A 10,328-nucleotide genomic window follows, 5' to 3' on the forward strand; every position below is an offset into this window, starting at 1 on the left:
AGCAGGCAGCTGGACTCGCTGGAGCTGGGAAAGGGTTTGTTCCAGAGGCGGTGCTGGCCCAGAGGGATGGGAACCCTGCTCTGCTCTTAGATGCTGCTCCAAGCTGAAGTCTTCCAATCTGGCTCTGCCTCCGCATGGGCAGAGGGTCTCCGCCCTTCCTCTCTAGACCTGGGGTCTTGGCCCAGTGCTCCCAGGCAGAGCTGGAATCAGCTGGGCCTGGGTCCATCCCTTTTGTCATCCTAATCGGCTCAGGGAGCAGGCAGGGTTCTCTGGATCTTGGGGCTTGGTTCTGCTGACAATCTAAGAGTTTTTTAATCTGCAACATGGGGTCCCTCCTGCTTCATTAGCCCAGCTGACCCCAGGAGACCTCGTCAGTAACAAAGGGAAGGGCCAAGTGGAATGGTTCTTCCCCGGTGTGTGCAGGGGGCAGGGCAGCCTCTCCTGGGTGCTTAGGGCAGAGAGGGGGCTCTGAGTTCCTCTGGTACAGCCCCACACCAGACCCAAGTCCAGACAGGGTAAGTGGCTTGCTCCGGATCACACAGCTCCAGGTGGGCCATGGACCAGAGCTGAGGGCTCCTGCCTCCGACGCAGCAGCCTGTCCCTGTACCCGACATTGGTGACAGGAGCTCCCTGTTTTCGTCCAGCTCCAGAATGCTGTCCTGCAAGGCCATGGCCTTTCTGCCGGTGGTGCATGCAGCCACCATGCTGGCTTCCCAGACGGAAGCCTACATTCCCATCTTCACCTACGGCGAAGTCCAGAGGATGCAGGTAAGATATTCCCAGGCTGCCCGCCTCCCCAGTGTGGCCGAGTTGACCCACAGCCCTGCTCAGCACTGAAGTCACATTAGTTTCTCTGAGGCATAAGTGTCCCTTCAGTAAACCCACGTTTAATCAGCTATGCCAGGGACACTGAGGCGAATATGAAAAACCAGGACCCCAGATAACCCCAGACCCCAGCCGTACCCCCGGCCACTTCCACTCTTTCACTAGTGCCACAAAGGTATCAGTGGCTCCCACAGGCGACATCTTTTCCCACCCCTGCCCATCCTTCAGGGGAAGTTTTCAATTAACAAGCCAATAAATATTTGTGGAGCATCTCCGCAGCACAAAGGGCACCCCGGGTGAGAGGCCAGACATGCAAGGAAATCTCAGAACCTCCCGTCTTCAGGGAGCTGGCTCGGGAGCCAAGACACAAACATATGAAAGATTCACTAATAACAGCAAACAAAAGGGAGACGTCACAAGGCAGGATGTAATTAATTGTCCAGTAAGTAATGCTGCTGGTACGCGCTGAGTTCAGGGCAGGAGAAAACATGGTGGGCTGGTGCGGAAGAGGGGAACCTGAGCTGAGGGCCTCGAGAGAGAAGGATGGAGGACAGGTGGGCGCAAATGTCCGAGCGGGAAAGAAGGTGTCTTTCCGGGGAGTGGTGGCCAAAGCCTCCTTCTCTTTAGAGCCCAGAAGAAAACAGGGCAGGCTTAATGGAACTCAGGCAGCAGAGCCTAAGGAAAACTGGGCTGCTGGACCTGCCTCCCTGGACCTTTTACTTTACACATCAAGGAGTTCTGAGTGTCTCGCCACCTTTGTTTCTCTCTTTCTTTTTTTGGCCACACTACACGGCTTGTGGGATTTTAGGTCCCCAACCAGGGATCGAACCCGGGCCCTCAGCAGTGAGAGTGCAGAGTCCTAACCACTGGACCACCAGGGAATTCCCTGTTTCTCTTTAAATGGGATGAAGTCATGGACGTTCATGTCCCACGTGTCTGAGACCAAGGCTCCAACGGGGATCCATGACTGAGTCAGTTCTCTGGGAGGTCATGTGGCCCTGAGGCACAGCCTCTGTAACAACGCGCTCTGTCCCAGGGTAGGTTTCCACACACCCAGTGAACAGCATCCTTTACAGAGGCCAGGCTGGACCCAGCTCCCCTTCTTCAGGGGTGGACGTGCAAAGTGATGGAGGAGATACAGAGGATCCCCTCAACCTACCTTCGTCCACCACTTGGCTCCCTCTGCAGGAAAGATGACCAGCTGTTCCAGAATCACCATGTCCCCGGGCAGGCCCAGAGCTGAACCCCCAGAGTGTCCTCAGAGGAACCAAAGGAATGGGGGTGTATCTGATCTCAGTGCTCAGGGACCTAGCAAGCAGGATGCCCGGCAAGATGTGGGGCTGGACAGAAAGAAGAAACTCAGCGTTACACGAGCTGGCGAAGTGGCAACCAAAGGACGCCTGGCGTTAATCTGCTCTGTGGTTTTCCTCCTCATCATTGCCAGGCACTGGCATTTTTATGAAGAAGCTGCAAACTCCTTCCTCCATAATTCATCTCCCTGTCTTGCCTCATAAATCACCTCCCAGGGGCTCCAGTTTCGGGGCCACCCCACGGCGCCCTCACCATCTTTTTTATAGGCTCTTTGCTAAGAAAAACACATTTTCACACTTAATACGCAGGAAGGGCGGCCATTATTTTCAGCATTTTAACTTAATTAACAGTAACAACCTGGGTGTAATGTTTGAACTACAAAGGAACGGATTCCTCTTCTGGTTGACTTGTTGCCGGGCAAATCGAGGGCCATTGTCAAGCCGCTGGGTGTCTGAGACACCCTGTGAGAGGTGCTGGGGAAAGGGGTTCTTTCGGCCTGAGCGGGAGCTCAGGCCACTTAGCACTCTGGGTAGAGATTCCAAGGGGCCGTATGGATGGTTGAGGGAGAGTGAGTTTTGTACAGTTTTGTGCTCAACCCCTAGGAAAAGGAGCGGTACGAAGGGCAAAAGAAATCCCTGAGTGTACAGCAGCGGTCCGAGGAGGTGGGCCCTCTGGACTCCGCAGAACCCTCGGAGGAAGAAGTAAAGGAAGTTACCAAGGCGAGCAGACAGGGGGGCAATGCAGAGAAACCCAGTAGGGGGATGGTCCCCAGCCACCACAGAATGTTCTGTGAACCAGACACTGAGGCAACAAGCTCTATCCTAGGAGGGAGAAGCAGATACCGAAGATGAGACAATAAACCATTTTAGGCACCAAATAAGGAGGCAGAGCAGAGAGTGACGGTGCGGCTGGGGACACTGCTTTGGCTGGGGGAGCGGAGGGAAGGCCTCTCAGAGGAGGTGACATTTGATGTGAAACCTGAAGCATCAGGAGGAGCCACCCATGCAAAGAGCTGAGAAGGAACATCCCAGAGGAAGGAGCAGGGAGTGCTCGGCTCAGGAAGCCCCTGGTGGGTCGGAGGCCCTCGAGGCCCAGCGGGTGCTGAGAGAGGGCACGAGGCCAGCAGGGCCTGGTGGGCCAGGCAAGATACCTGGGAGGCTATTGGGGGTTCAGAGCAGGGAGGTCATCTGCTCCGACTCAGAAAGAACAGAGGCGGCAGGAGTGGAGGCAGGATGCCGGTCAGAAGGCAGCTGTGGTCCTCAGGGAGAGACGACGGGGGTGCCGTTTCCTGCCCTAGACTGGAGCCGGGAGACAGCTACTGCGTCAGGACCCAGGGTCCAGGGCCTTGAGCGCCCAGTGAGGATGCACAGATTGTCAGGGCTGGAGAGAGCCTTGAGTTTGTCTAGTAGGACTCTTCAATTTCACAGACTCATTTATTCAGACGGAGAACACTTACTAAGCCTCCGTTACGTGCAAGGCACGCTTCTGGGCACTGGGGATAGAGTGACAAAACAGATAAATCCTCTGCCCTCATGGAGCTCACACTCCCGGGGAGAACAGAAACAAGGTACTGGAAGCATCAGCAACAGACTGCAAGCAGGGTAAATAAGCAAACTTTACAGTAGGTCACGTTGGGATAGGTGATGTGGAGGAAAATAAAACAGGGAAACGAGATGGGGTGGGTGGTAATTTTAAATAGGGTGATCAGAGCAGGTGTCATGAGTAGATTGGTGTTTGTGCAAAGACCTGAAGAGAGGGAGGGAGTGAACCATAAGGATATCTGAGGGAAGAGCTTTCCAGGCAGAAGAAACAGCCAGTGCAAAGGCCCTGAGGCAGGAGTGGGCCCAGAGGAGAGGGGGAGAGGGAGGAAGGGAGAGGAGAGGGCGAAGGAAAGAGAGAGAGAGAGAGAGAGAGCGCTTCAGCCCAGGGTGGTCATGGGGGAAGCAGAGCAAAGTGGTCAGATTCTGGAAATATTTTGGAGGTACAAGCCCACAGGATTTGCTGAAAGAATGGATATAGGATGTGAAAAAAGAGAAAAGTAAAAACTGACTTCAAGGTTTTTGGCTGGAACACCTAGAAGGAAGGATTTGCCACTCACTGAGCCGGTGAAGCCTGTGGTTGGCTCAGGTTGGCAGGAAGAAGATCAGGAGGTCAGACTGGACCTGTGAACTGTGAGATGCCTGTTGGGCACCCAGGTGGAGATGTTGCACCGGCAGGTAGATATGCAAGTCTGGACTTTAGGAAAAGTTGGGGCTGGAGACATAAATGTGGGAGTCATCAGCGATTATATAAAATTTCAGGCCAGGACAAGGCAAGATCCTTGGTGGGGCGGGGCGGGTGGATGGAGAAAGAAGAAGTCCCAGGACTGAGTGTGGAACACTTTCCTGTAAAGGGGTCTGGAAGGGGGTGGGGCAGACTGGCAGACTGATATCTAGAGAGAGTGGGGGCCTTGCCAAGGTCACGCAGTGGTCAAGGCAGAACAGAGCTGGACTCCACACCTCCTGCCTCCCAGTGAACACTGGCCAGTGATCTTTGCACCCCCTTGGGTCCCCACAGCATGCTGTCCACAGACAGTGAGGTCACACATGTGGCACAGAGAGTGACCTCGGTGCTGTCACTGCAGCGGAGGAAGGGGGGGCACTCTTTTTCTTCCTGAATGCTCCCTGGGCTCTAGAGGAGGGAGCCGGGAGTGAGTCCTCCGCCTGGCAAAGGGGGGGCTCGCTCAGAACTGCCCTCAAAATGCACCTGAGACAGAGTTTATGGCACTGACCCTGAGGTTCCCACAGTACAGGTTATATCCGATGTAACATCTCAGGAGGCTTGGGGTGGGTACCTCTTGTCCCCTCTCCTTATCCTTAGAACCATGACATGCAGGCCAGGAGGTCCTTTCTGGGTCATCCAGTCCAGCCTCTTCATTTTAAAAGTAAGGAAACCATTTCCACAGCAAGGGAACAGCACAGGCAGGGCTGGAACTGCCAGCCTGCAGAGCCGCCCCAAACGTTGTCCTTCAGGCCTCCTGAGTCCATTTCCCACCCCCGGTGTGTCAGGTGGGAGGTGGGGGAGCAGGCCTGGGACTCCTCCATCGTGGGTCTCTGGAGAGTTAGGGGGTCTTGGCTTGTGCGGCAAGACCATTGAACCAGGAAGCTCTGCGGGGGGGAGATCGGTTGGAGCCCCTTGCTCTGCCCCAACAACCTCTCTTGGTGGAGAGCCTCCAGACAGCTCCTCCATGGTCTTACATGTGTCCCCAAGGTGCTAGAGAAAGCGTAGCCTGGGGGTCCCGGGAACGGACCCTGGAGCCAGGCCCTCTGGGTGTACTTCTCCCTCTGCTATTTAGTACCTGTGTGGCCTTGAGCAAGTTCCCTGACCTCTTTGTCCTCAGTTGCCTCATCTGCAAAATGGGGATATTAATCCCCGTTAGTGTCTCTACATCATAGGGTCATTGAGAGGCTTAACCTACGGAAAGCATTTAGAGTGACACCTGGCACCTGGTACACTCCCACGTGTTAGCTATTATCATTCAGGAGAAGGGGAGGGGACTTTCCTCCTCTGATCCCAGCTTCCCCCACCGGGGTGAGGCTGGTTGATCCTCCTCCCTCCCTGCTGGTCTCAGCAACTTCCAGGATCCAGCCCCCAGGTGAGAACTGGGGAGAGGGGCCAGAGTTCCCAGAGGACCCCAGAGGATCTGGAAGAGTGGCACGGCTCCCCCGCGGTCCCTCCAACCACCTGTAGGGCACCCAGGGGTCAACGGCGCACTCTGCCTTCTGTTAACTCTGCCTTATTTCACAGCTGACTGCTCCCGTGGAAATTGGCATGAGGATGAACTCCAGGCAGCTGGAAAAGGACCGGGCCACCCTGAAAGGTCTGATGCCTGAGGCGCCGCTGTCCAGCCAGAACGGTAAGTGGAGCCAGGGCGCCTCTGGGTTCATATTCCTGCAGCGTAGCCAAGCAGGATTTGGGGGCTGTGCTTTGTTTTTATGCTTTGCTCTTGAGAACCTGAAGCTGCCTTCTACCGCAAGCTCCCACACGCCACCCCATCTCCGGAGGGAGCCTAATCACAGATTTGGGGGCGAGGCCGCGGGCCTCCGATGGCTGCTGGTGGTTGGGGAGGCCCAATTCCCCAGCCAGGGGCGTCTCCAGGCCCTGCCTCCAGGGCTCAGACCCCTTTCCCTAAAGCCTTTCTGGCAGAGGACCTCAAATGGCCAGCAACCCCGACCCCTCCCCCTGCACAGATCTGTTCCTTCCCTCCCCAAACGCCACTGAGGCTGGTTGGTGACTCTAATGGAAACCCTGGCATAGTATGCCACAAAAGCCTGCATTTTTTTCCCCCCATCCATTCTGCAAATCAAAGTCCTGAGCCCCATTTGGCCTTCCCCGGGTCAAGGTCGGCCTGAGTTACTTGTGCAAAGCTAGGTCCTATGTGACAAACAGCCACCAATTTCTTCTCCTAGTCCCCAGGAGGAGAAGAGAAAGGCCAGGGGAAAACGTTTGGGGCAGAGGAACTGAGAGGTTAAATTACTAGCCCCAGGCTATGGAGAAAGCTAGAGGGAGAGTCTGGCCAGACCTCCCCTCGTTCCTCAGACCTGCAGGCAGGTTTAGAAGGCGGTTTCACAGATGGACCTGATGACACTTCTGAGCTGCAAATTTCCTTTGCTTTTCTCCAGCAGCCAAGTGACAGGTCACCTGCGGGAGAAGCTGCATGGAACTCGGATCCCCCCACCCCCCATCCAGAGAGGCCCCGGGAGCCCATCTGCACGGACCATCTGCTGGGCTTGGAAGGAAAACACCGTCTCCCAAGCAAATCCCCCTCCAGCAAATAAATCATGAAATATACAGAAATGACTCTTTTATTTAATATTTTAATTTCCAAAGGTCAGAGTCAGGTCATGCCATAAAGAGGGAAATAATAAAGCTCAGAGAGAGTTTGGCCATAAATGGTGCATATATTAGCAACGCATGTGCCTTTTGTAAGTTCTGTGTGCAAATATTAATTGAGACCCACGGAATCGGAAGATTTGCGCCGGCCCTTCCGTTCTAGGTAAGGAAACTGAGTCCCGGAGAGACGGCATCTTTTGCCCATGTTCTGAGTCAGTGGCAGAGCAAGCACAGTAACTCAGGCCTCCTGAATCCTCGTCCATTTTCTGTTTACTGACTCGAGGTCTAATGGACCAGAGCGTTTTAAGGCCTCTGCGCTCAACCCCTTGCTGGGTAACTTCCAGCTAGCCCTTTAACCTCAATGAGCCTTTGCAAAAGCAAGGTGGTAATATCTGCCTTGAGATCTGGGGACGGAGGCACCAGCAAAAAGCACATTACTATTATTATTATCACCTTGTGACTACATGCTCCAGCATCTATGGCAAAATTACACAGCCAACCCATTTTATTTCTGCCTTCTAAACAAAACTGGATGGGAAATTTCATTCTAATTTAATTTTACGCTAATGAATGCTCATTTATTTATAAACTGGGGCCATATAGGAACCCAAGCTCCATTCATAGGTTACCAGCAATTAGACAACAGTGCCCATTCCATATCTCCACCCGCCTCAGCCACTTCAAGGGCTTAGCCATGGATAACAGTCAGAACAAGATGACTCCAGCCCTTAAAAAGGACCCTCGCTTGGGGTGCTCTGAATGCCCCTCGAGGAAGCTTACACGGGACCCAGAGCCTGCACACAGCACGTTCACACAGTTTCCAGTGCACGTACTGATCAACCCAAGCACAGCTGCCGGATCCCGGGAGATGCTGCCCAGACACCCGCTAATAAACGGGGAGAGAGGGCTGCAGCAGGGCACATGAAGGGAGGAAAAGCCACAGGAATCTAGGTATAAAGCACGCGATTGGAGGAACTGGATCCAGAACTCCTCCTCGCCGTTCTAATTTCCACCAAGTTCCTCCGTTATCAGTAACGCTCTCCAAGAAGCAAAAACGTAAAATGTTCACTGTCTCTTTCCTTGTGGAAAACACAGATTTCGCGTCTTTTCCTCGCCCTCTGCTGAGATCTGCCCCTACAGTGAGACCACCTTACCCCACCCCCAGCAGGGGGCACCCATTTCTGGGGCGGGGTGTGGGGGGTCCCAGCATCCTCTGGGGAATTTTCCCAAAGCTCCTGAGGGTTGAAATGGGTGCTATGGAGGGAAATGAGACACCTAGGAGATTTCACCCCGGATGGTCTGCATCTTTTTCAATGGGAATTGCTTCAGCAAGCAGAGCACCTAGGAAGCGTGAGGATGCTGTCTTCCGCAGAACAGGCCAGTTCAAAGCTCAGCGCTGCAGCCGACTTGTCCCCCACCCTCACCCGGTGGCCTCTGAAGTGCTTCCCAGTAATGAGCCATGACGGGGACCCAGCCACCACCTGCTTCTTTATGCACAGCGCCCTGGCCGCCTGTTTAGATATGCCGGCCCCTTTCTTCTCTCATTTTCCTCCTCCTCCTGCCACTGGTTCGATTTCTCATCATCGGCTCAAATAATTCTTTTTCTCCAATGAGCGCCTCCATTTCCAGGACAGCGGACTCGACTGCTTACAGGACATGCACAGCCCTGGAAGAAATTAAAACTGGGTCAGGGGCGGGGGATAGCTTGGGGAGGTTCTGAACTGAGCCAAGGAGAAAATGACCATGTTTTCACAAAACAGAAGTAAAGAGAGACACACTCTTGATTAAAGCTAGAGGATGCCTAGACCAGGACCCAGCCAGCATCAGAGACAGGGAAAGTGCCCAGAGGAACCAGTAGGGCGAGGACGCAGCTTCTCAACATCTGGCTGAGATTTATCCAGCAAAATCTACGAGTCTCTCCAGATACCTGGCAATTACAGAGAGTTACAGATTACCCGTTTTCATCTGGAATGTACTTTTACACTTAGGACCACAGGTAATTATAGGGCGACCTGAGCCTAGTTTCACAAGATGGAGATGATGAGGTATTTTCTTGGTAACCACGTCGGCGTGATTTTAAAATTACTGAGCTACGTGGACTTGCCATGAAATTGAATACTTAAAAGCAAAGAGTAATTGCCTGATATCTGTACTCTATAATTTAGTGTAATCTAATCATGGACAAAGCCCAAAAGAAAATGTTCTGAAAGCATTACGTTTTTCTTCATACACAATTCATTATTGACATTGGGGAATGTATTCCATGCCTCTAAAGGAACTCTTACCCACAGATTTCAAGGTGTGAAAGTGGCCAAAAGAGTGAGAGTTTTGTTTAATTTTCAGCTGCTGATGAAAAGCAGGTAACCTAACTGCTCATTAAACCCATTCTGACACTTTTCTGTGACTCTGTTTGCCCCTTCATTGACCTAGAGAGATAGGTCAGGGTACTGAGATGAGGCAGCAAGATGCTGGGCAGAGCTGGGGCCGTTCCAGTCCAAATCTGAGCCCAAAATTGCACCTACATCGTCCCCCTTTCCAACCATACTCTCCCAGTGCCCCCACCACGGTGTGACGCCACCCATGCGATGGTTCGAAGGAAGCCCAGAATAGCCAAGAGGGATGCACGAGGCCAGGGACAAGGTGGATCAAGGGCAAGTCCATGGTCTGGAGCATCTTTAAAGGACCTGATAAATGTGTGCAGGGCTTTTCGCAGGAAGAGAATGAGAAAGGAACCCACTAAAAGATTTATGGCTGTTATTATTATAAGGCTCTGCCGAGGCAGAGCGAGGTCAGCAGGACAGCAGGCAGCCTGGCAGCCCCTTGGGAACCCAGAGCATCCTCCAAGCGGCCCCTCATCTCTACTAAATGTGTGGATGTGGTTACGCAGTAGATTTAGATATTGGAGCTTGTTTTCCCTCTTCTGACTTTAAGAAATCAGGAAGACCAACCGCAGCCTGAGGTGCTCACCTTAAAAAAAAAACCACAACAAAGTGATGAGAAAGGAGGGCACACAGGACAGCCGTTGACTTTGCAATATTGCCCTCTTCTTGGAAATGTGTGTTCCCATACTCGACAGGCCCAGCGGCAGAACTAGAAGAGACACAGAAAGGCAGATCTGAGAAGGCCCAAAGGGGCCTCGTGGGCAGCTCCCAACACAACACAGGCAGTGGTGGCAAAGAAGCACTAAGATGGAGCCCTTCGGAGGGGAAGACCTAAGGGTCAGTGTCAGAAGTGTGGGGACGGTCACGTGGATAAAAGCTGATGGGCAACAAACTGACTTCACTGAAGCTGGTAAAAGTGCTTTGAGGGTGGAGAATGTT

General features: G+C 53.2%; 1 protein-coding gene across 1 annotated transcript; it reads left to right on the forward strand.

Annotated features, from left to right (window-relative positions):
• The first annotated feature begins 651 nt into the window (after window positions 1-651).
• MLN (motilin) lies at window positions 652-6,933 on the forward strand. Its single transcript, XM_067755848.1, has 4 exons — window positions 652-768; window positions 2,739-2,855; window positions 5,923-6,031; window positions 6,798-6,933. The coding sequence occupies exons 1-4, from the start codon at window positions 652-654 to the stop codon at window positions 6,806-6,808; spliced, it is 354 nt and encodes a 117-aa protein (XP_067611949.1). The 3' UTR covers window positions 6,809-6,933.
• Window positions 6,934-10,328: the final 3,395 nt, after the last annotated feature.

This window comes from Pseudorca crassidens, chromosome 10 (assembly GCF_039906515.1).
Source record: "Pseudorca crassidens isolate mPseCra1 chromosome 10, mPseCra1.hap1, whole genome shotgun sequence".
Classification (NCBI taxonomy): domain Eukaryota; kingdom Metazoa; phylum Chordata; class Mammalia; order Artiodactyla; family Delphinidae; genus Pseudorca; species Pseudorca crassidens.

Excerpts from the sequence above, each read along its gene's own strand:
- MLN (XM_067755848.1), top strand. The coding sequence starts at position 652 with ATGCTGTCCTGCAAGGCCATGGCCTTTCTGCCGGTGGTGCATGCAGCC. Across the intron at positions 769-2,738 it reads GCGAAGTCCAGAGGATGCAG|GAAAAGGAGCGGTACGAAGG; the intron begins GTAAGATATTCC and ends CTCAACCCCTAG. Across the intron at positions 2,856-5,922 it reads AAGTAAAGGAAGTTACCAAG|CTGACTGCTCCCGTGGAAAT; the intron begins GCGAGCAGACAG and ends CTTATTTCACAG.